This window comes from Haematobia irritans, chromosome 1, assembly GCF_050003625.1.
Source record: "Haematobia irritans isolate KBUSLIRL chromosome 1, ASM5000362v1, whole genome shotgun sequence".
Classification (NCBI taxonomy): domain Eukaryota; kingdom Metazoa; phylum Arthropoda; class Insecta; order Diptera; family Muscidae; genus Haematobia; species Haematobia irritans.
In genome coordinates this window covers 93,297,059-93,324,181 of record NC_134397.1, presented here as the reverse complement: position 1 = coordinate 93,324,181, position 27,123 = coordinate 93,297,059, and the positions used below count along the sequence as shown (strand labels likewise).

General features: G+C 36.4%; 1 protein-coding gene and 1 long non-coding RNA gene across 3 annotated transcripts in view; both read left to right on the top strand.

Annotated features, from left to right (window-relative positions):
- The window catches only part of grsm (probable aminopeptidase NPEPL1 granny smith protein), a 102,766-nt gene that overhangs the window by 8,387 nt on the left and 67,256 nt on the right, over window positions 1-27,123 (top strand). Inside the window, exon 1 of one of the 2 annotated variants that reach the window (XM_075291131.1) lies at window positions 23,994-24,130. The exons of the other annotated variant lie outside the window; for it this stretch is intronic. Coding sequence (XP_075147246.1) covers window positions 24,101-24,130 — 30 coding nt within the window. The 5' untranslated portion in view covers window positions 23,994-24,100. Of the gene's footprint in view, window positions 1-23,993; window positions 24,131-27,123 lie in introns of those variants that run through there. 2 annotated transcript variants of the gene reach the window in all.
- Window positions 25,074-26,240, top strand: LOC142221416 (uncharacterized). The gene is made up of 2 exons (XR_012718034.1): window positions 25,074-25,501; window positions 25,566-26,240. It is a non-coding gene; the product is annotated as an uncharacterized LOC142221416 (long non-coding RNA).

The following is a 27,123-nucleotide window of genomic DNA, read 5'->3' as shown; positions in this document are numbered from 1 at the left end:
AGTCAAAGGCCTTGGACAGGTCAAGAGACACAAGAGTACTCAAACGACCATTGTTAATATCCGAACGGGCATGATCAGTCAATGATAACAACAAATGGGTCGTATTTAGACCAGAGAATGAAGCCGACCCATTTTTGTCGGCGGCGGCTAACACTAAATTTTTGCCTCCGGCGGCGGCGGCTTGACGACTAAATTGTCTGTTCGGCAGCGCAAAATTATCTATTATAAAATCAATTTCAAGTTTTCCGAATTGTAATGAGATTTGTTGTACAACCAATCTTACAATCAAATTTACATTTCATTCAAATTTTTTGAGCTACATTTTTGTAAAACTATTATAGCCACTTGATACTAATTGATTGAAAGTGGAAAGTTCAAAATTTTGGCAAAACTATAACAAATATTTTTAAATTTTTCTGATATAAATCAATATTTTAGATTAATTGGCGGCTAAATTTAAGTCGAGATGAGTCGACATATTCGGCGGCGGCGTCGACTGCTAAAAACGGGTCGGCGACGGCTAAAATCGACGGCGCGACATGGCGGCTTCATTCTCTGATTTAGACCCTGGCGAAACGCATATTGAGATTCATGAATAAGACTAGAAGTAGCCTCGAGTATATGCCCCTTCATGATATGCTCAACAGTTTTAGAAGCAGCAGGTAGAATTGAAATAGGACGCAAATCACCAGGTTCAGAAATAACACGACATTTGGGTATAGGTACTACACGAGCTTCCTTCCAAGCGGAAGGAAATGTAGATGTCGTCAGAATGCAGTTTACCAAATCCAAGACAATGCCAGACACAAATGGAAAAATAATTTTAAAAAATGGATGGGCACACCATCCACCCCTACCGATTTAGATTTAACTTTCCCCATAGCCTCAAGAAACTCAACCTCATCGACACAACGAAAAGAAAATGTCGAATTAGACTCATGGAAATTATCAAAATCGAATTTTTCAACCCGGCTGACAGGAAATGCACCGTTGGCGAAAAAGCCATTAATACTTTCTACATCAAAATTAGTCTCCACAGAGTGATCAGAAATACACCCAGAACTACGCAAGACTTTCCATATGCCAGAAGAGTCTAAAGTCCCAAACAAAGTTGAGTAGTGCAACTTCTTTGCCTTGCGTATTACAGCCTTTGCCCTATTCCAGTATTTACGGTACGTAACCCAGTATGGTAAGTACCCCCGTATGGTGCTTAAAATTTTGGGTAAATCCTAATTTTCTCGTGAAAGAAAAAATTATGTAGGGTGAGTGCAGCAAATGTGGTATACCCGTTTGTTTTTCGATAGCCACTTTTTTGTTTTTCTCCGAAGAGGCTAAGATTTTACAACATTCATTTTACTAGTGTTAGCCATCCACGCAACTATGAGCGAAAAATAAGAAACCCATAATTTCCGATATACACACAAAAAATTTTTTTCTGGTTCAATCACGAAATTAATTGATCCAATTAATTTTTTAATTGAAATGTCTTCAATCACAGAAATGATAGTATCAATTAAAAAATTAATTGAAGGTCAATTAAAAAATTAATTGATCCAATTAAAAAATTAATTGATACTATTAATTTTTGTGATTGATTTTTGTTTCAATTAAAAAATTTGTTGAATCAATTAAATTTTTAATTGAATATTTTTTAAAACTCATTAAATAAGGAAGCTTTTTGTAAAACACACCTTAAGACAACAAAAATGAATAAAATAAAAATAAAACTTAGTTGAACCTTAGTTGAACTTTATACGGTAAAATACAGTGTATATGCTTGAACCTGTTCAAGATATACTCTTGAACCGGTTTGCAGCATATACTGAATTTTACCGCATAGAGTTTTCTTGATTAGTTTTCTTGCTGTTGTGTCGTTAACATTGAATATTAAATCAGCTGACAAAAAAATTGCGCATTAGAGTGTTAAACTGACCGTTTAAAAGCAATGGAAATATCCAAAAGTATGGAAAATAGGTACCACATGAAAAATCGATCATTTCATACCGGTATACCTGGTATATGTGAAGTGAGTTATATAAGAATATAAATTTTTGTGATATAATCCTCCTTAGATAACCAAATATAAACTGAAATTATGTCTTTCGATTAGTATAAAAACCTTTTTCCAAAAATCTTCCGAATCGCAGTAATGTTGCGTATATGAAACAGAGAGAAATGTGTGCACTGTAAAAATGGATATTGGACAATGTGCTTGGGAGTCCCAATATATGGCCTGGAAAAAAGTGGAGGCAATGCTCCTCGAGATAAATGTGGCCACTGTGGCCAAATGGAAAAAGATGGGGTTCCAGATTCATATGCGTTGTTCTTTTAGTGCTCTATCCGATAGTAAAAACGGATATTGCAAAATGTGTTTGGGAGACTCAATATATGGCCTGGATAAAAGTGGAGGCACTGCTCCTTAAGAGAAAGGCGACCTCTTCCAAGAAGTTCCAGAGGTCTAATCTTGGGAGCGATATGGCCCAATATTTTCATTGTGGTTGGAAGCCAGATTCTAATCAAATCTGGGGATCGGTTTATATGGGGGCTATGCCGATGTGGTCCATTTGCAATACCATTCGACCTACATCAATAACAACTAATTGGATAGCTTGATTCGTTACATTGAATTGATAATTTTAATCATGACATGTAAATTATTTATCAAAAAATTGTTTTTCAAATTACAAACAATTATAGTGGCTTATGCTAATAAAGATTATTGATTTTATTTTACATTTTTTCTAAATAACACTAGTTTACACCGAAAATGTTAATTTGATGAGAGTCGACTTTTGTATTTTCATCTGCTGAATTCGAAAACAAATGTTGTATAGAACAGTTTTTGAGATATCCCGTTATTTTTAGTTTTTCGCTCTTTTTTCGTGGATGATTGGAATAGAAGTTCATTATTCTTCCTGATGCTGTATCTTTCTGATACCAGTCTGTGATAAGTTTTCCATTTTTTTATTAGTAGTATGCCCAATTTCAACAATTTCAATAGCGGATTATTTCATCGTAATAAGTACTTATTACGAATTTCACGTGTGGTGGAAAATTAAGCCACCATGCAGCGAAATTCAAAGTAATCCACAGGGTTGCTAACTTCTGAGCCCAGTGGACGGGTATCGACTGAAGTTATAAATTTGGGCAGTGACCATGATCAGGCCCAATTAGTCAAACTGGGTCGACAGTTGGCGACACTTTTGCAAGTCGAACCTTTTCTAAGGTAACGACATCAAAATGAGGTAATCCCTCACGAAAGAGATTCAAAGAACGCAGAAATGCTTTGTTTATCCTAAAGAAATTAGGATCTGTCGACCCAAGCTCGTTGTCGGCTAAGCAAAGCGATTCCTTAAAATGGGCTCAAGGAATTCTTGAAGCTGGCAAAAGGGAGCGATCACCGGATGAACTGCCATCCTCTAAACGGGATCAAAGCTCGTTTGCCTCAGTTGCAAAAGACAGCCTTGTGATGGCTATCATTAATAAAGGAGCATTGGACGGTATGGTTCCAAAGCAAAAATGGGGGAAATTGAGAACGCGATGTCTGGTGTCTACTCAGAGGTGCGAAAAAAGTTTCCCTGACCAAGTCCTCGACGACAAGACGATGGATGGTATCAAGGACGATATAAGTTAATAGCATTGCTTTAACGTTGCTTTGATGCTAATTGGTGAAGTTTGGGAAGGAGCCGCTTTGGAGTTAGTCGATAAAACCTGCAAACCCTGGGTCAAGTCAATCAATCTTCCAACCGCCGATAGGAAGGTTGGTCGTTTGGATGATGTGAATGGACCAAGACGACATGCGGTGTTTATATTGAACATTGAGTCGCTGCCACATCTAGCCCAGAACCAAGGACGTGTAAATTATGTCTTTCATGATATCCATATGAAGGTATAAAAAAGCGATCAGCCAAAGGATTCCCAAACGGAGAAGCCTCCGGTAGAGTCAGAAGTGCAAAAATCTCCTTGCGAAGCCGAAGGAAACATACAAACTGCAGACATTGGCAAACATCGTATGCGGGAAGTTTCTACAGGCTCAAACCTCACCAAAGCTGAACCGCGCATTGTTGCGAGAGTCACCGAGATCTGTGAAGAGGAAGCCCTTGATGACTCAATTGAAGCGGCTGATGTGACGGTGGTTGAAAATTTGGATGGTTCTACGGTTCCTCCAGATAAATCTTCACCATTGTAAAAGTTCTCCTTATGAAAGGAGATATAGATATAGTTCTTATTCAAGAACCTTACATATATAAGAACAAGATCTGTCAATTAAGCACTCCGGGTTTCAAACTTTTGCATAATACCGGTAAAGATATAAATCGAGCATGTATAATTGCTAAAAACGAACAACTTGTTTCTGCTTCCTTCATTGAGCAATGCAGACACTGTCGTAGCCAGTCTGGAGATATCCAAATGCATATATTGGGTCTCTTCGGTCTATATGGGACATGATAGGGAGATGCCTCCATGTGCCGTTAAGACCTTAGTTGAGGAGTCACTAAACAGAAAGACAAAACTCATTATGGGATGCGATTCAAATGCACATCATTGTATTTGGGGAAGTAGTGATACTAATGCAAGGGGAGAGTCGCTAATAGAGTTTATTTTGCGTACTAATCTGGTAGTTTGCAATAAGGGGATTCACGGGAGCCATCGTGGTGCAATGGTTAGCATGCCCGCCTTGCATACACACGCCGTTCGGACTCGGCTATAAAAAGGAGGTCTCTTGTCATTGAGCTTAATCTGGAAACGGGCAGCACTCAGTGATAAGAGAGAAGTTCACCAATGTGGTATCACAATGGTCTGAATAGTCTAAGTGAGCCTGATACATCGGGCTGCCACCTAACCTAAGGGGATTCACCAACCTTCGTCACCAAAAACAGGCAAGAGGTTTTGGACGTTACATTGGCCTCTCCGGGACTGAATGATAAGATATCTGAGTGACAAGTTTTGAGGGAACATAGCTTCTCAGATCATCTTTACATCAGTTTCAGATTGGCTGTTCGTACTGCAAAGACCATATTTCCGCCAAATGTTAGGAAAGCTGACTGGAATAGGTATAGGGAATCGTTCAATATGATACCGGAAACACCAGAGACAAATATGAGCACTGTGCAAGATATCGAACACGCAGTAGAGCGGATTACTAAGGCCTTCAACATCTCACTGAAAGCTGGTTGCCGTAGAGGAAAGCCAAGGGAAAAAAATCGACCGCCATGGTGGTCTACGGAGTTAAGTAATATGAGGAAATCCTTCAGGAAGCTCTTTAACAAAGCAAAGTTTACAAGAGCTCCGGAGGATGGGACACTTACAACATGAATCTGAGAGGATATAAACGAGAACTGAGAAAGCCTCAACATAACTCTTTTGATGATTATTGTACCAGTATTGAGAATACGTTAGAGGCTTCCAGACTACTGAAGGTTCTAGCATCCACTAACTCCGCTCCAGGTTTCATTAAAACATTGGACAACGTCCGATGAGGAGACGTTGGAGGAACTTTTGGACATACCCTTTCCTGGAAATCAGACGGCTGAACCATGTTCTGGCGGTGCAACAGAGGCTCAGTGGTCATTTCCTATCGAGGAAATTGTATTGAAATCTAGAATAAAATGGGCTTTAAATAGCTTTGGAACCTTCAAATCCCTCGCACCTGATGGAATTACTCCGGCGGAGTTACAAGCAGTGACTGAAAGAATTATCCCTTGGTTGACGGTGATATATAAAGGATGTATAAACTTAGCATATATTCCAGAAAAGTGGAGGGAAACAAAAGTCGTTTTCTTACCTAAAGCGGGAAAAGCCTCTCACTCGAGTGCGAAGGATTTCCGACCAATCAGCTTATCCTCATTCCTACACACAAAAAAAAATTTTCTGATTCAATCACGAAATTAATTGATCCAATTAATTTTTTAATTGAAATGTCTTCAATCACAGACATGATAGTATCAATTAAAAAATTAATTGACAGTCAATTAAAAAATTAATTGATCCAATTAAAAAAATTAATTGATACTATTAATTTGTATGATTGATTTTTATTTCAATTAAAATATTTGTTGATTCAATTAAATTTTTAATTGAATATTTTTTAAAACTCAATTAAGATTTTAATTGGAAAAATTTTCCTGAAATTTTTTTCTGTGTACTTAAGACTCTGGAGAGGATGATAGACATTTATCATAGAACTAGCTTCGAGTCAAGTTTGCTCTCGAAACGATAGCAAGCATACTCGAAGGGCAGGTCTACTGAGACCGCATTGCATGAACTAGTCAGCTTTATTGAAAGCTCACTATCTGCCAAAGAAAACACAATCCTAGACATCGAAGGGGCGTTCAACAACATTCATTCGAGCTCAATTTTAAATGGTCTGACTAATCTGAATGTTGATCTAGGTATACTTAGGCTGTTAGACGAACTTCTAACAATGATACGTATTTCAGCCACACTAGGACAAGCAAACATACAAAGGTATGTGAACAGAGGCACTCCCCAAAGAGGAGCTCTATCACCTCTTCTTTGGAATGTTGCTATAAACAACGTTCTGGTTTCCCTAGAAAAAAAAAGAATAAAAGTGGTGGCATACGCAGACGATGTGGCTCTAGCAGTCAGGGGAAAATTCCCATCCACAATCAGTGATGTTATACCAGAGAGCCCTCCGGATGACTGAGCATTTCTCAGACGAAAGAGAATGGTCTTGAAGTAAATCCTGCAAAGAAAGAATTAGTCATGTAAATAAAAGACGTAAAACTCCCACGGCTAAGCCCATATCCTTAGTGGTTACTGAAATTCCCTTTGGTGAGTGTGCAAAATACCATGGCGTTATTTTGGACAGGAAGCTGAACTTTAGTCTTAATATTGAAGAAAAAGCGAGGAAAGCCACGGTAGCTTTGTACTCGTGCATAAAGGCAATAGGAAAAAAGTGGGCACTAAAACCGAAAATTGTGCATTGGCTATACACGGCAGTGGTTAGACCTATAATGCTATATGGTGTTGTAGTATGATGGCCGGCACTTCAGCAACCGACAGGTTTAGATAAAGTTCAGCGTGTGGCGTTCTTGTGTATCTCAGGCGCATTCAGTAAGACAGGAACAGATTCCCTTAATGTCATGCAGGATCTATTGCCTTTCGACATTTTGGCCAAACAGTCAGCTGCAACAACGGCTGTGCGGTTTCGTAAGCTATGGCTGTGGTCGGAATGTACGGCCACAGTTCGGTCCTCAAAATAATGCCAGATGTGCCTAACGTAGTGGATTACACTCTGGCGAAACCACTTTTCGACAAAAAGTTTGAAACTCTAATTCCACAGACCCCGGGGAATAAACGATATATAGATTTCTACACTGATGGCTCCAAATTGGATGGACAAGTGGGTTTCGGAGTATATTCTAAAGATCTGGAAATTCGAATAGCGAAAAGATTACACAATCACTGTAGTTTTATCAGGCTGAAATATTTGCAATAAGAGAGGTGGTGAATTGGCTGAGAAGTAATGTTCCAATAAATATTGGCATTAATATATACTCAGACAGTCAACCTGCAATAAAATCCTTGGACTCTGTGTTCCTTAACTCGAAAACGGCCATAGACTGCCGCAAATCTCTCAACGAGATGGCTGAGCAGTACAATATTCACCTAATATGGGTGCCTGGCCATAGGAACATACCGGGGAACTGCGAAGCAGATATGTTAGCAAGGCTAGGAACTACCTTACCTATTCCAGGGGAACTAGAATCTGTTGGTATGCCTCTGGCTACCTGCAAGCTCTTATTGCGCGAGAAGGTTGTTATGATGGCCAATGTTCGATGGGAGAATTGCAAGGGTTGTAACAACACCAAGCAAATATGGCCCCATTTAAACTTAAACCGCACACTAGATATGCTAGTGTTCTCAAGACGTCAGATATCACTCCTGATATCTGCTATAACGGGTCGCTGCCCCATAGGCGAATTTGCTGTCATGATGTGGAGGAAAAGGAATCAATTAAACACCTCTTGTGTGAGTATCCTGCATTTTGTGTAAGGCGTAAGCTGATTTTAGGGGAATATAGCTTTAGATTACTGGCGGACCTGGAAAACGTTAACTTAAGCAGTCTGTTAATGTTTCTGGAACAATCTGTTGGTTCAACAAAAGAAAATAATAGAGAAAGTTCAGTTGTTAAAACTAGAAGTGCCCATATGTAATAGGTACTTTTAGTTAAATGTGGTATCACAATGGACTGAATAGTCTAAGTGAGCCTGAAACTAAATCGGGCTGCCACTTTAACCTAACCTAACTTAACCTAACCATGCCCAAGTACGGCAGTTTATTATTCGCTTCTATTTCCATTGTGAAACATATGCTTTTATGAAATTCATTAAGGCATTTTAAAGTGTTATCTACTTCGTCCTCTTTTAATATCGCAAATAGCTCGTCAATGTATTTAGTCATGATTTTGGGTTTTTCTTTTATATTGTCCATAGATGTATTTAGCAGTTTTTCCATTAAAATGTCTGACATGACCGCAGATGCCGGTGATCCCATGGGTAAACATTTTTCTGCCTATATATTTTTCCGTCGTATTTAAATGATTGATTGTCCACTATACAGAAACGTAGAATGTTCATAAACAAATGTTTTGTCATATTTCCATCTTCTATTATTTGAAGTGCTGTGCCAACTGGTACACTTGGGAAAAGTGATACTATGTCAAACGAAATTAATTTTTCATCCTGTTGGATCGTTAAGTCTTTTATCCTATTTCTAAATTGCACTGAATCCCGAATGAGTAAAAGTATAAAAAAAATTAGCGATACCGATAAAAATTCGGGGTCGAAAGGGTTAATGCCAAAACCTTTAGTTCAGACAACTAACATAAATACATTTATAAAAGGAAAAGTGGAGAAATGTGTTATGTTCTAACGTTTCCAAAATTGTTCTTTTTGGTTGAAAGGGTTCCAAATCTTTCGCCTATAGGCCACATAACAGTGCTATGTTCTTCAAAGCCTTTGTTTATTCGTTTTTCTATTAAATTTATTTGAATAATTTGACATATATTTTGAAAAGAGTATGTTCAGATAGAGCATACTCCAAATTAGGGGCGTTTAGATTATAAAATTGGAGGAAAACTTGTGTTTTGAACTTGATTTTTTGTATGGGGAAAACGACTCGTTTTGAAATGCTTATAAAGAGAAAACATTTCAAACCCCAAAACATGCTTGGTGAGAACGCCATATTATGGTGAAATGTATAAAAACACATTGGATAAATAAATTAGTTGATTTCTTCGGAACTAATTTAATTGATTTTTTTCAAAAAAGTTTATTAATGTTTGAATTGTGGCAATTAATTATTTATTGTTTAATTTTAATTCATTTATAATTATTTTTTATATGAAATCATATTCTTGTAATTTTACAAAAGTTTACATATTTTCATAAAATTTTTGATTATCATTATAGTTGGATTTTTCTTAAGATATGCGTCGAGCAAGATTTTCAATTATATTTTTAATTAGAAACATTTTTTTATTTATTTAAAATGTTAATCGGGATTGTAGGGACTTTCCTACTTGCTACAAATGTTAAATCATTGAAATACTTTATTCATAATCTTAACAATATAGCATTGCAAATTTTTTAATGTCACTAGAACTTTTACTCTATTCCAAAAAATATTTTTGTGGTGTGAAAATTTATTCTATAATTGTTATTCAATAAAATTTAATTTTTTATAAAATTTGATTAACTTATTCTACAATTGGTGACCCCGACAACTGAAATGTCGCAAAAAAATTTCCATGGAGGCCAGGCTAGTGCTGATGGTTCAGTGTCGCAAAATCTGGGACCAGAAAATGCATCATCACAAATTTATGCAGCCAGAGTTGTAAAATTGCCCTCTTTTTAGCGCGAAGACCCGGAAAGTGGAATCCAGCTTTAATTTATATGGAATATCCCAAGATTCAACTAAATACGAATATATCTTAGGCCTCTTGGACCCAACGATTCTATTCGTCGTAAAGGTCATAATTGTGAACCCTCCTTCAACTGGCTGGTGGTATGTAGCAGTCAACGCATTATCAAACATTTCGCCAAATCGGATGAAGGTCAATTATAAAGAAACTTCTTTGTGGACTCGAATAAGGCGACCGAAAAGCCTTCCCATTTGTTCCAAAAAATTAAATCTTTAGGTGGCAGTAAGGTAAGCAATAAATTGATGAGAACAATGTTCTTAGAACGGCTTCCGGAAAAGATAAAATGCATTCTTGCCATGGCCGATACAACAGAATTAGACATCTCGGCAAGCATTGCTGATAAAATAAATGAACAATTTTCACATTCAACATCGATCTCCGAGGTATCTTCAACAAAAAACCATCAATCAGGTGATACATCCGAAAAAGTAGATGTTCTTATTTCTCGAATCGATGAACTCGAACGCAAATCCCGTAATTTTCAACAAGATCACACCGAAAATAGAAATTCGAAGTCCAGTTCCAAATCGCGAAACCGAAAAGAATCAAGTTTGTGCTGGTATCATCGGCGTTTTTCCGATCGAACATCAAAATGCGTACAGCCATGTAGATTCTCATCTAAAAAAATTAATTAAAACCATCTTGCGAGAGTTCGGCTATAAGCGAAGGTGGTAATTGCAATAGCCCACTTTTTATTACGGAAAGAAAATCAAAAATTCAATATTTAATTTACTTTGGCGCCGATATTTCAATTTATCCATGTAAAGGTTCTAAATTTTATATTTGTTTTGGCAGGCGTTCCAAAACCTATTTTAGGAGCAGATTTTTAAAGCTTTTTTGATTTACTACCAGACCTTCAAAAGAGATGTTTAATCGACGGGAATAATCTATTAACTTCTACAACCCAATTCTCCAATGAAGATCACATCCTAGATAAAATGATTACTGGGGAGTCTAGATACCAGACGGCACTTGGCGTCTCCGTGGTGACTATAGGGCACTTAACAAGATCACTGTTTCCGATAGATATCCAATTTCATATCTTGGCTGGTTCAAAAGTCTTTTCATTTGATCTGTTAAAGGCTTATTTGCAAATACCTGTAAGTGAAGAGGACATACCCAAGACCGCGGTCATAACATCATTTGGTTTATTCGAATATGTAAGACTAACATTTGTTTTATGCAACCTTCGGGCCTACTGTTCCCCCACAGAGACCACAGGCCTACTGTTCCCCCACAGGGCCGACTGTTCCACCACAGAGACCTTCGGGCCTAACGTTCCACCACAGAGACCTTCTGGCCTACTGTTCCAACACAGAGACCTTCGGGCCTACTGTTCGCTCGTAGATTAGCTAGTAACCGTAGTAACAGGTTGGCTGATAAGTCCCCGGTCTAACAAAGAAAAACACATTTTTTTTTGTCAAAATTCGTTTTTATTATTCAACATAGTTCCCTTCAAGAGCGATACAACGATTATAACGACCTTCCAATTTTTTTGATACCATTTTGGTAATACTCCTTCGGTTTTGCCTCAAAATAGGCCTCAGTTTCGGCGATCACCTCTTCATTGCAGCCAAATTTTTTCCCTGCGAGCATCCTTTTGAGGTCTGAGAACAAGAAAAAGTCGCTGGGGGCAAGATCTGGAGAATACGGTGGAAGCCCAAATTCATGAATTTTTGCCATCGTTCTCAATGACTTGTGGCACGGTGCGTTGTCTTGGTGGAACAACACTTTTTTCTTCTCCATAGGGGCCGTTTTGCCGGGATTTCGACCTTCAAACGCTCCAATAACGCCATATAATAGTCACTGTTGATGGTTTTCCCTTCTCAAGATAATCGATAAAAATTATTCCATGCGCATCCCAAAAAACAGAGGCCATTACTTTGCCAGCGGACTTTTGAGTCTTTCCACGCTTCGGAGATGGTTCACCGGTCGCTGTCCACTCAGCCGACTGTCGATTGGACTCAGGAGTGTAGTGATGGAGCCACGTTTCATCCATTGTCACATATAGACGGAAAAACTCGGGTGTATTACGAGTTAAAAGCTGCAAACACCGCTCAGAATCATCAACACGTTGATGTTTTTGGTCAAATGTGAGCTCGCGACGCACCAATTTTGCACAGAGCTTCCGCATATCCAAATATTGATGAATAATATGACCAACACGTTCCTTAGATATCTTTAAGGCCTCTGCTATATCGATCAACTTCATTTTAGGGTCATTCAAAAACATTTTGTGTATTTTTTTATGTTTTCGTCGGTAACCACCTCTTTCGGGCGTCCACTGCGTTCACCGTCCTCCGTGCTCATTTCACCACGCTTGAATTTTGCATACCAATCAATTATTGTTGATTTCCCTGGGGCAGAGTCCGGAAACTCATTATCAAGCCAAGTTTTTGCATCCACCGTATTTTTTTTCCTTCAGAAAACAGTATTTTATTAAAACACGAAATTCCTTTTTTTCCATTTTTTTTCACAATAACAAAAGTTGCTTCACAAAAGACGCTCTATCTCACAAACTAATTGATTACCAGAAGTCAAATTTTGACACGAATCATTTGAAGGTCGGTACTATATAAAAATAATATACATTTAGTACTAGCGACGCCATCTATGTGTCAGATAGGGGACTTATCAGCCAACCAAAATTAATAATGTAGGCAGTCATTGAGTATATGGTGGTGATGAACGAAGATATCCGGAGTCTCAGAAACGACTTATGAAGAAAATGCTGCAAATGCAGGAGGCGAAATGGAAGTAAATGCGTGGGAAAGAGAGTTCGCAGCCATCGTAGAAACGTTTGTAGTTCCTACATAAGGAATTAACGAAAGAAAAAATGCTGTACTGTCATTTCCGAAGAAAGATAGTTAAGCTTTCTGATGCCATGAAAGAGAGATTTCTGGACTCTGAAGCTGCATTAGAAAATATGAAATATGAAGGCTACGTGGCAAAACTAATTCGAAGATATCAAGCATCTTCCTTTAGAATTAAACACGGAAATTGGAAGAAGTGGATGACGAATTGGAGGATATAAACGCCAAGATGGACGCTAAAAATAAAAAAATATTAGAGAACTTAATTGAGAAAATAATATGGGCTGTTATCCCCACGGCAGCTTCCCATTTTGGAGGAGTCTGTGAATTGGTAAGATAAACCGAGGAACCCGGTAGTGAAAAGTGCTCATCCGATATAATATCAAAGATCACCGAGCTTGAAACAAAATTAGAACGCAATCCGCCGGAAATTAATGTCTTCGATAGGCTGGAGAAGAAAAATTGTAAATCGGAGAAATGAGACGACCACCGAAGAAAGGAGCCAAGAATAATAGGAAATAGAAGCTACTTACGGCTCTAAAAACAATTTTTCGATGTTGTCGAAAATGACGAAGTTGGCGATCAGAAATTGTAGTTTCCAAGGCCACAAAAAGATAACACAAAAGCATGTGGAAAAAATGTGCAGGCAACTCCAACAAAAGATGAAGACCAAGAATTTTAAGAACAAAAAAATGACAGTACCGGGCTGATGCAACAATATAATCTCCCCATAGTTACATATGGTACAGCATCAGCACCGCCTCAAATGGCTGGCGGCCGCATAAATAGGCGGTGCGACTCGTCGGTTTCACTCTCTGGTAATGAAGATATTAAGTGACAATTAATATCTTCATTTATTCAATCTAACAAATATTTGAAAATTGAGTAGAAGCTAAACTAAATAACTATCTACATCAATTGAAAAAAATAATTGGTTTGGACATAAAGGGTGATACGGTCAAAATTTGGTCAAGGGAAAACGCGTGTAAATCGGTAAAATCGTTTATTTAAAAAATCAAATTAAATTTCTTTTTCAAGTTCAAATAGTATAAAATTCAGGAAAAATATTCAGTTAGGCTTTCGCTTTTCCAAATCCGAATTGCCGGGCCTCACGCTTGACACCTGCCATCAGATTTTGTACAGCCACCTTGTCCACCTTCTTCGCCGCAGAAAGCCAGTTTGCCTTAACTGCTGCTCGTCCTTAGCAGTTTTTTTGGTCTTTAGGTTCCGCTTGACAATAGCCCAGTATTTCTCAATTGGGCGGAGCTCTGGCGTGTTGGGAGGGTTCTTGTCCTTGGGGAACCACCTGCACGTTGTTGGCGGCGTACCACTCCATGGCCTTTTTACCGTAATGGCAAGATGCCAAATCCGGCCAAAACAGTACGGAACAACCGTGTTTCTTCAGGAAAGGCAGCAGGCGTTTATTCACACACTCTTTCACGTAAATTTCTTGGTTGACAGTCCCAGAAGCTATGAAAATGCTGCTCTTCAAGCCACAGGTACAGATGGCTTGCCAAACCAGATATTTCTTTGCGAACTTTGACAGTTTTATGTGCTTGAAAATATCTGCTACATTTCCCCTTCCTTTTGCCGTATAAAACTGCTGTCCCGGAAGCTGCTTGTAGTCGGCTTTGACGTAGGTTTCGTCGTCCATTACCACGCAGTCAAACTTCGTCAGCATCGTCGTGTACAGCCTCCGGGATCGCGCTTTGGCCGTCGTATTTTGTTCATCATCGCGATTTTGGAGTCACTACCTTCTTGTAAGTCGATAGTCCGGCTCGTTTTTTGGCTCGATGCACGGTTGTAGACGATACAACCAGTTTATTTGCGGCATCTCGGAGAGAGAGGTTAGGGTTTATTTATTTATTTATCAGTTTTTATTCAGTAATACTAAGCCTACATGGCCTAAATACATTTGTATTACAAAGTTTTTTTTTTTTATAATCTGAATAGAAGTGGATGTAGTAAATTTAAATACAACTATAAATTATATAAAAAAAATAAACTAAAAGTATAATCTAATAATTTAATCATGATCGGCTCCCCAGCCATATGTACTGAAAGAAAGATATAAAAACAATAAATCCCATTAGCAATCATGTACCAGCAACACTACGAATCGGAAAAGTGTCTGAAAACTTTAATACGAAACACATTATTCGAGTGTGAGAAAATGCGCAGTTCAGCAGGTAAGGCATTCCAACATCTGGCCACACGAACAAAAAAATGACCTTTCAAAAACAGATTTGTGAATAAGTGGTATAATAATCTGGGTATTCCTACTGGAACGTGAAAAGCTAAACGAATTGTAAAGAGGGACTGGTACACCCCCTTTAACAATCTTGTAGAAAAGAAAAATGCTCTTCCAATCAAGAAATTGCTCAAAATTAACTCCTAAGAAGTCCTTTGTAAACCCCGATATATGTTCCCTCGAGCGCAGGTTATAGACAAATCGAACAACAGAGTTAAGCAAACGCTTCAATCTACTAATGTTGCAGTCCAATGTCCCGGATTCTACTTCTAGTCCATAAAGCAACTGTGGTAACAAAAAAGAATGAGCTAGTCTACGTTTAACCCATACAGGTAAATAAATGGAAAGCGAATACAACCTACGCAGTATTCTATAAACTCGAGAGTAAACCATATCAATATGCTCATTAAAACTCAAATTCCTATCCAATATCACTCCTAAGCACTTATATCGATCCATAAATTCAACATTAGAAACCCCGAGGAAAACATTTAACTCATGAGAACAAGAACCAAATAAAATAGCCTTCGTCTTAGTTGGATTAATCATAAGATTATTTCTAGATGACCAATTCAGGGTTTGGTTCAAGCATAAATTGATATTATGTTCCAAAAGTGGAATAAATTCACGGGAGCCACTAAAATAGAGGAAAACATCATCTGCATACAGAAACACTTTACACAGATTAGGATCAAGATATCGAAAAAAATCATTTATATACAGAATAAAAAGGAGAGGCCCAAGGACCGAGCCCTGTGGAACTCCCATTTTCAATGAACGCATGGATGATGAGGCACCATTGAGCACTACAAACTGAAATCTATTCTGCATGTAAGACATCAAAAGCTTACAGGCAGACTTAGAAAATCCAAACTCACTCCTAAGTTTACAAACCATGGTAGCATGACATATCGAATCAAAAGCTTTAGACAAGTCAAGGGAAATTAAAGCACCAATCCTATTATCGTTAAGGTCTTTCCTCACAGTCTCAGTAATATGCAGCAACAGAGATGTGGTACTATGACCACAACGAAAAGCATACTGAGATTCAAAGAGTTTATCCCTAGTATAATACAGAATCTGATCTTTCAAAATGTGTTCAAAAACCTTCGAAAGAACCGGAAGAATGGAAATCGGGCGGAAATCCTCAGGACCGCTAATAGTAGAACATTTAGGAATTTATTTTATTTTATTCTACTCAAAGCAATAATAATATCATCTTCACTAACATAATCAAACGAATAATCAAAAGGCAAGTCATGAAACGAATCAAAATCAACATTCTCAGGCACGTTGTCAGACGTTGCCGGTAGTTTCGCTTGAAACTACCGGCAACTCTCTTTGTCGTCTCAGCGGCTTCCGGTTTTCGATTTCCTCCAGATCCAGACTTCCTGGCTGTCGACAAACGTTCCCCAAACACTTTAATTACATTTGTAACGGTTGATTTGACAACTTTTAGCGATTTTTCCAGCTTTGAGTGCGAGTAGCTCGGATTTTCGCGATGCGCGAGCAAAATTTTGATACGCTGCTCTTCTTGCTTGGACGACATTTTGACAACTGAAGAGTGAATTCCAAAATCAAAATAGGAGCAATATTCTACACACACACACACCTTCAAAATGAGGGGTGTTCCGGTTTTTTAAATGCAAAATTGAAAGAAATACGTCAAGTTTATATTGACCAAATTTTGACCGTATCACCCTTTATGTATATAGAAAAATAATTGATTAGTAAAAACAATTTTTTCGTGATTCAGGAATACTTTTATAGCTATTTGTGAGCCCAAGAATGGGGAATGCAACAAAAGAAACAAAATATTCAGACGAAACAATGAAAAGTATAATTGCCTCAATGAACGTCCTAATGTCAATAAAAAGCATCTTTCAACTTTCAACAATTTTATCTGATATCTGAAGTAGACACACAAAAGTGGAAATCGACTTTAGTTTTTATCGAAGTAGACTTTTTGGAATGTCAAAATCCTCTACTGGACCGGACCAGTGATTAATCGGGTCTAATCTACTAATACAAATTTTATAGTGTCCAAAATGGACAAATCGATTTTTAAATGCCCACTTTAAGTCTGAAATTCGACGTTCCCATATAAGGGAAATACGAAAATCGTGTAGTCAATGTTTCGAGTTTTTGTCTTGATAAATTCCTATTAGGGATCTATAGTAGAAACCAATAATCGATTTTGCGACTTTTCGATTATTGACTTTTAATCAAAAATCGATTTTCGATTATATTTACCAATCAAAATTCGAATATTCGATTCTTCATAATCGAATTTCATAGAAATAATGACTATACAAAATAATCAATTTTATGAAATCTATTTGTCTTTTTTCGAGTTTTATCAACAATAGCTGGTATGAAATGACAAAAATTAGTGTTCTGGTCAAACGTGTTAATTTTTTTAATTTGTTTATTATATTTTTAAAAGGTTCAATATAAAATTTTTAACATGTACAAATCATTTCTCATTATATCCCAAAATAATGAAGTGTCGCCCGAAATTTGTGGCCATGTTTCATTCCTGGGGCCTGGGGGTATAAATTGAAGGATATTCAAATCACAAAGGATTCATTTCCAACACTTTCATATTTTATTTAATCAAATCAGAATTTTTATTCTTATTGGTAATAGAATTCCTTACATCTAGGCACATTTCAATTCAATTCAAACCAATGAATAAAACATTAAAATCGATTTGTGATAGTCAAAATTAAAAAAATAGTTGAAAATCCAAAATCTATATTTGATCGTCAAAATTAAAAATTAGTCGAAAATCTAAAATCGATTTTGCGATTATTTTTAAGTTGATAATCGATTTCGATTTTTTTAGATTTTCATGCCAATATTCGGATAATCGATTAATCGATTTTCGATTTATAGATCCCTAATTCCTATCACTGACAATTTATTTGGTCAATTCACAAAGGGTAGGACTATATATAGCCGATATCTGGTGACGCTATATCTTAAATGTTGTAAACCACATAGTGGTCAGGGTATTATAACTGTGATCTGCCTAAAAATGTGCCTATCTCCTGAGTCGATCTAGCGCTTGGTGTCCGTCTGTCCGTCCGTCCATGTATTTTTTGTTCGCAGGATTCCGGACCCAATTATTAACCGATTTTGATGAAATTTGGTATGTGCCGACGAAACCTATTGAATCGGATCCAATTTGGATATAGCTCCCATATATATGTATCGCCCGATTTCGATAAATGGGGTCAGATTGCGTTCATTTACTAACCAATCGTCGTCAAGGTAATCCAATTGACCACCATTTAAGTGTGCCGAATTTCATCGAAATAGATATAACTCCCATATATTTGTATCGCCCGATTTTCCCAAATTTAGCCGTAAGTCCTTTATTTGTCAACCAATCTCAAATTTGGCTTACTCTAATCTTCTATAGTACTGACCATATGTGCAAAATTTGCCCCTTATAACCTTATTTTTGTACAAAGTGGCCTCATTTATTAACCGATCTTACTCAAATTTAGCACAAGGTATTTTCCTGTAATATCAACAAAATCTGCAAAATATAATCCAAATCGTTTCAGATTTAGATATATTTCCCACATATATAATTTTAAAAAATTACCCCTTATAACTTCATTTCTGACCATAATAGTCGATCTTACCATAATTAGTACCCGATCTTACCCTAATTTAGCACAAGGTATCAACCAAATCTGGAAAATATCATTCAAATCAGTTCAGATTTAAATATAGCTCCCATATATATGCATCGATCGATTTTCCCAAATTTGGCCATAAAGGGTGATACGGTCAAAATTTGATCAATATAAACTTGACGTATTTCTTTCAATTTTGCATTTAAAAAACCTGAACACCCCTCATTTTGAAGGTATGTGTGTGTAGAATGTTGCTCCTATTTTGATTTTGGAATTCACTCTTCAGTTGTCCAAATGCCGTCCAAGCAAGAAGAGCAGCGTATCAAAATTTAGCTCGCGCATCGCGAAAATCCGAGCTACTCGCACGCAAAGCTGGCAAAATCGCTAAAAGTTGCCAAATCAACCGTTACAAATGTAATTAAAGTGTTTGGGGAACGTTTGTCGACAGCCAGGAAGTCTGGATCTGGGGGAAATCGAAAACCGGAAGCCGCTGAGACGACAAAGAGAGTTGCCGGTAGTTTCAAGCGAAACCCTAACCTCTCTCTCCGAGATGTCGCAAATAAGCTGGGTGTATCGTCTACAACCGTGTATCGAGCCAAAAAACGAGCCGGACTATCGACTTACAAGAAGGTAGTGACTCCAAATCGCGATGATAAACAAAATACGATGGCCAAAGCGCGATCCCGGAGGCTGTACACGACGATGCTGACTGCGTGGTAATGGACGACGAAACCTACGTCAAAGCCGACTACAAGCAGCTTCCGGGACAGGAGTTTTATACGGCAAAAGGAAGAGGAAAGGTAGTAGATATTTTCAAGCACATAAAACTGTCAAAGTTCGCAAAGAAATATCTGGTTTTGCAAGCCATCTGTACCTGTGGCTTGAAAAGCAGCATTTTCATAGCTTCCGGGACTGTCAACAAAGAAATTTACGTGAAAGAGTGTTTGAATAAACGTCTGCTGCATTTCCTGAAGAAACACGGTTGTTCCGTACCTGTGGCTTGAAAAGCAGCATTTTCATAGCTTCCGGGACTGTCAACAAAGAAATTTACGTGAAAGAGTGTTTGAATAAACGTCTGCCGCATTTCCTGAGGAAACACGGTTGTTCCGTGGTGTTTTGGCCGGATTTGGCATCTTGCCATTACGGTAAAAAGGCATTATGGAGTGGTACGCCGCCAACAACGTGCAGGTGGTTCCCAAGGACAAGAACCCTCCCAACACGCCAGAGCTCCGCCCAATTGAGAAATACTGGGCTATTGTCAAGCGGAACCTAAAGAAGACCAAAAAAACTGCTAAGGACGAGCATCAGTTCAAGGCAAACTGGCTTTCTGCGGCGAAGAAGGTGGACAAGGTGGCTGTACAAAAACTGATGGCAGGTGTCAAGCGTGAGGCCCGGCAATTCGGATTTGGAAAAGCGAAAGCCTAACTGAATATTTTTCCTGAATTTTATACTAATTGAACTTGAAAAGAAATTTAATTTGATTTTTTAAGTAAACGATTTCACCGATTTACACACGTTTTCCCTTGACCAAATTTTGACAGTATCACCCTTTACTACTCTTATTACCCAATGTTGCTCAAATTTCAAATGTATATGTATTAGCCGATCGTCTTTAGACATGTAGCTCTTACATAATTCTTTTGCCCTATTTTCAGAAATTTTGATTTATTACCCACATTAATTGAGCGTTTTTCTCTTTTTAGATAATGGAATCAATATTAGTGGCATACTAACTCTTGTAAGGGATTCTTGATCCTATTTTAGCCTGTATTATTTTTTTTGTCTGGCAACGAGGGAGATTGAGTTATTTTCCTTGTTTTGAATTGTATGGCTCTTACTGGAGAAATTTGGAGTATTCTCTAATGCTCTCTTATCTTCAAACTTTTCCCTTTAAGGCATGATTTCGATTTCGAATGTTTCTCCCATACTCTCCTTCTTTCGGTGTTTTTATAATTCCCCTGCATATTCATATAGCCGTTATGAATTTTTTTAATACTAGAAAAGAGGACAGAAACATTATTGCAAAAATTAGCGGTTCCTCTTTCGGGGTATAAAAGAGGTTCGTACAAGACAAAACGGGGAGTTCACGTGTTGCTTTTGAATGAGAGTCATTTTTTTGCGCTGTGTGATTTAACACCAAGTTAATATTAAAAGTACACTTGGGAGTTCTTTTGATTATAAAGAAAAATTAATTAAAAGAAAAAAAATAAATTCTTATAGAACATTTATGAGAAACATTATCCGATAATAATGAACAATAGAATTCGCCATATCAAACAATGTGACACGCCTTTTCTCAAAATAGGCACAATAAATAAATAAAAATGAAGCAAGTGCGAATGTGAAAGCTGGATTTTTTTAAAAATTTGAACTTTCCCAAATGCAAAAACAAAAGTGCTACAGAGAAAGCAGGACGATGGTTAGGTTAGGTTAGGTTATGTGGCAGCCCGATGTGTCAGGGTCACTTAGACTATTCAGTCCATTGTGATACCACAGTGGTGAACTTCTCTCTTATCACTGAGTGCTGCCCGATTCCATGTTAAGCTCAATGACAAGGGACCTCCTTTTTATAGCCGAGTCCGAACGGCGTTCCACCTTGCAGTGAAACCACTTAGAGAAGTTTTGAAACCCTCAGAAATGTCACCAGCATTACTGAGGTGGGATAATCCACCGCTGAAAAACTTTTTGGTGTTCGGTCGTAGCAGGAATCGAACCCACGACCTTGTGTATGCAAGGCGGGCATGCTAACCATTGCACCACGGTGGCTCCCAAGCAGGACGATTAAAAGAGCCTCGTTTATTGGCTAATATAAAACTTTTCTATCCTCATTACCTACCAAAAATATTCAAGTGGTTCATTTTTTTTTGTAAGAAAAAAATGGTGCATGTAAAACAACACAAAAAAATGAAGTCCTTTAGTTTGCACCAATAATAATCTTCCTTAAAAAAAAGAAAATTGTAAACCCAAAAAAAAAAAAGAAAAAGAGACAAAAAAAACATGAAAAATGAAAGATACTCTAAATAAATTACTAACAACGATGTTCATGCCCATAAAGTGCTTATAAAAGACGACTTCACTATTAAGCTCAGTATGATCATTCCTGTAATTGGAGTGAGGAAACTTCAAGGCACGAAATCTGCAACTCATTTATGTATTTTGTAGTAAGTAGTTTTAGCAATTGAAATGTGCATGTGAATATGGTATGGAACAAAATTAAAGTGTATTTCAAAACGCATATATTTCTAAAATAAATCGAATTATTCAAAGAAAATTATTCAAAAATAAAAGGTAGTCTTTAAGAACTTTAATTATTCCAAACCATAATCATACAAATACCAGCATTAAACCATAAACACATAATTATACTCGTATCTGACCAGTATCATCTAAGTACCAATACGAAAATATCAATAATATTTTTTTTAAATCAAAGTAATTTTAGAAAAATCTGTATTCATTATACATATGAAATCCTTCTACATTTAAATAATGAATTCTTTGAGTGTATATATTAATTATTTTAGTAATAAACATATAACAATGAACATGAATCTTTGAGCGTCCGTCTTTATTGGGAGAGGAAGGCAATATTTGATAGTAACAAAAATGTCAAAACAGTGATCGAATAGAAAAGGGGTAATCATAGAATGACAAGTGAATTAGATTACCATAGGTGTTAATTAAAATTTTGGGAGGGAAAATTACACTCGAGTGACCAACTTCACCAGGTCACCCTACACTGGATGAGTTGATCATTTTGATTCTATGGTTGGTATGTGCGTCATAAATTTATAAAATTTGTATGGCATGATAATTTTATGATTACGCGGCGTTAAAAGGGGTCTGCAAACCACGCCACTATTCTAGAGCTAGTCCTATCCAAAACCTTCATGCCCAGAATCTCTTTTCCGCTAACAATTGAATTCAGGGGGCTAATCACGGCATTCGATATCGAATTCATAATCGTATCGAAAAAATTGTCGATACGATTAAAAGTTTGGATCACGGGATTCGATCGAAATTTGATGCAATTTCTTAAGCGTTGCCAACAGCAAAAAATCGAAGCACAACAAAATGAAATGACAAAATTAAGTTAGCGTCACAAAATAGAATGTAGAAAAAAACATGTTTTTGGAGGTTTCAAAGTAAAAAGTAAATTGTATTGCATTATATCTTATGGACTCATGCATTCCTCCGAATTCCTTCCTAATTGGAGGATGAGATGAATATAAAATAATTCGACGACAAATAAGGAATAAAAGTGCACATTGTTATTGGTGTAAGTACATGGGTTTGAAATGGTGTGCACTGTTAGAAAGTCACCTCTTGCAGGCTCAATGGACGATTTCGGCTGACGAAGGAGGCGTTCAAATGGAAAATAATTTTTGGTGGCATGTCAACGTCAATTCTATCTTTTTACAAGTCTTCATAATTCACTATTCTTTCAAGGTGGTCCAGAAGCGTTATGTTGTCACGGAATTGTACGGTATTTGGTTGATCACAATCTCTTGGATATCGATCTAGCATGTGCACTTTATATATGGTTCTTTGCCAAGCTAGGATGCTCGCTCCCGAACTCGACTATGACCAATTTTTGATTAACTTTTATTGGAGTTGCATTAGTCCTAAATATTGAAAATATGTTCATTATATGTAAATTTACTACAAATTAGCAACAATTCGAACTAAAACTAATATATTTACTATTCCTATATAGCGAAAACAATGTAAAAAACAAGTGAAAAATGTTTTACGATTGCAATTTACCAATCGAAAAAATTGTCGATTCAAAAAACTCGATATCGACTCTCGTGATCCGAAAAATTTAGATTTCGATCAAAAGTTCTCGATATCGAATGCCGTGATTAGCCCCCAGTATTTATATCCCCCGCGTAACACTCTGTGGGTTCAGAATCAACTAAAGTCCTAATATCAGACATTTCTGTTCAGATTGTGATAAAACTGCCATTGATACCCCACAAGCAATGCTTACTGGTTCAGTAGGGGTGGATTAGGGTATGATATAGTCGGCCCCACCCGACTTTCTATTTTTCTCACTTGTTTTTGTAATGCGTTTGACACATATGACATGTCCTAACGACTTGTCATATATTTCAAAGTACTTGGTGCGACACTGGGACTATGCACCTTTACGTGCCACCCGGGCATTTATAGGGGCAATTAATGCACCAAGTTGGAATGTTGGAAAAACGTTACTTACAAATCTTAATAATAGTATGATAATATTAAAGGATAAGATAACGAACAATATTTAACTTTGAACAAAGATTTGTGAAAAGTCATAAATAAACACGACCAAGAAAGTCAATGGACATGTCAAATGTATTTAATCTTTTAAAAGAACTTATCAATGGCGGTTAACTACTTTTTGTTTCCAATATATACTTAGTTTCTATCTACACGCAGTAAAGCAACCATGTTGAAACGGCGACATGATGTGAAACATGTAAGGAAAACGTTAAATAAAATAAAAAAAAATCCTTGCAATTTAAAGCAAACCCTACTGGATTACGGGTTTTTTGATTCTTATATCCAAATTGAATCTCCATTGTAAATAGAAATTACTTCACAGCATATGAAAATTATGATGACAAGTTTGCATGAAGTTTTGAGCTAAAATTACTAAGCAGTTGCCATTTTAATAAAAAAAAACAAATGCTTATAATGTACAAACAACGCCAGTTCACAACAATTGAGTCATGTATGTATTCGAAGAGAGCTGTTAAAGACAATATTTTTTACTCAAAACGTACTTCCATACCATTAAAAAAATTCTCATGAGTGACACAGAATTAAAAAAATGTGACGATTAGCTGTTTTTATATTTTGTTGTTATTTTTGGGATAGTGAGGCTGCCTTATAAATAATTGTACCATGCATCAAAACTGTCGATTGTTGTGTTGTGCGAGATAAAACAAGATAATACATTCATATAGCCAAATATATAACGTTAACATGCCCGTAGCAAACGTATTATTTTTACATCCAAAAATATGAAAATATTTATTATCCTGTAGCGGTATATAGTTATGGTTCAACAAATTAACAATTTTATCTGATACCAGAAGTAGACACACAAAAGTAGAAATCCACTTTAGTTTTTATCGAAGTAGACTTTTTGGAATGTTCAAATCCGTCGAGTTAATTGGATTTGAACATTCCAAATGCTTTTTTTAATCGGGTCTAATCTACTAATACAACTTTGATAGTGACCAAAATATCTTCGTAGATCTATTTATATCTACACACAAAAAATTACCACCAAAATTTTTTCAATTTATTGAATTTGGAAACGATTTCAATTAATATGTTAATTGATTCAATTAATTATTTAATCAAATCAGAATAAAAACCAATTAAAAAATGATTGATATTTGTTACGTTTCCAATTAAAATATTAATTGATTCAATCAATTTGTTAATCAATTCGGAAATAATTTTCAATTACAAACGTCATTGATTGTTTTTTCCGTTTCCAATTACACATGTGATTGATCCAATCACCTTTGTGATTGAAATTGAATAATTTTGAGCGATGGAAAGAGCGAAAAGAGAACAAGAGAATGGGTATTTATTCAACAATGTATGATGGAGAGATCAGTCTGTGGAAGTAACTCGTAACGAACGGTTGAGTTTTTGTTTTTCGCGTAAACTGAAAAACATGATTGGCGACATTCTGTCTGCTGCATTCAAAATGTTTGCATAAATAAAGTGTGCAACAACAAATGGCCACGTGGTAAAGTTTTGAAAAAATATATTGAAATTACCTGTGTTTTGTGGTATTGTAAAAATGGAAAACAATCTACGTTTATTGAAGGTAAGAAATTGTGAAATGTGAATACCGTTTTCCATTGCATTTTTGTTTTACCTGCTTTTTTCAGTTTGAACTCAAGAGAGAGCAGTATATCTGATATATAAACTAATGAGTTGAATTATGTAATGGTAAAAAGTTCTTTCTTTTGTATTTAAAAATATGAAAAATATCCGAAAATTATAACAATATGTATCTTCCATTTATATTTTTTCTATTTCCAGAATTTGTATCATCAATATAATACCAAATATTACATTGTTTTGCTATTATTTTTGACTTTGATTGGTTCAAATTTTAATAAACGATGTCAATGTGTGGAAATTTTCGAAAGGAATTGTTACTAAAATTTAATTATCGAGCTCTTTAATACACCTTTTTATGCTAAACGACAATAACTACAAAAGAAGATTATAAATATGCAACCTGGAACTTAATATTCTATAACTGAACAAAAGTAAATTCGAATTATTCTGTTTACTTAAAAAAAACTAATTTAGCTTATAAGCTGCCGATTTATTGGAAATCTAGGCGCATCTACATATTAGAAGGAACATGCTGACATGGTTATTATTATAAGGAAGATAATGATTTATATAGTTTATTTTTTCACCCTACAGTTGTTATTGATAGTAATTGTATGTGTAAGTTATGTTAGAACAAAACACAAATGACAAGAACCAAATTTATTTGTCTACTGCATAATTCAAAAAATAATAAAATATTAAATATGTTTTATAAGAAACACATATTTTCTTTTATTTCAAATAAAACAAAATGCGATTTTGGGGGCGCAATATATACATTTTTTGATTGAAATTTATAGCCAATTTCAATTAGTTATTTAATAGAATGAATCAAATAGTTGATTGATTTATGTCGCGAAATTATTAAAAATTTTAATTGATTCAATTAAAACTGTGATTGAATTTTATGTTAAAAATCAATCACGTTTTTAATTGATTCAATCACACAATTATTTGATTCCGTGACAAAAGTCAATTAAATTTTTAATTGAAAATCGTGTTGGATTTCAATCAAAATGGGTGATTGATACTATCATTTTCGTGATTGAAGACATTTCAATTAAAAATGATGGAATCCGCGATTTTCGTGATTGAAATCAAAAAAAAATTTGTGTGTACAATTTATATACCCGCCACTAGAGGTGTGCACGTGACACGCGTGAATCACGTGAGTCGTGAATAAAATCCAGAGCAAATTTCGTGAATGTGCTTGAAGGGGATTAAAATAAATATGTCGTGAGCGTGCGTGAGAAATAAAATCTAGTAGTTCGTGCGTGAGTACTGGTTTTCATTTCGTGAATGTGCGTGACTGGGATTGGCTACCACACGTAACGTGCGTGAGCGTGCGTGAATAAACATTTTGCCTCGTGAATGTGCGTGAGTAAAATTTCAGTCACCCGCACACCTCTACCCACCACCATAGCATGGTGATGGGGGTATAAAAAGTTTGACATTCCGTTTGTAACACATCGAAATAGCGGTTTCCGACTATATATAGTAGATATTCTTGATCGGGGAGAAATTCTAAGACGATATAACGATGCCCGTTTGCCTGTCTGTTGTAATCACGCTGCAGCCTTCAATAATGAAGCATTCATGTTT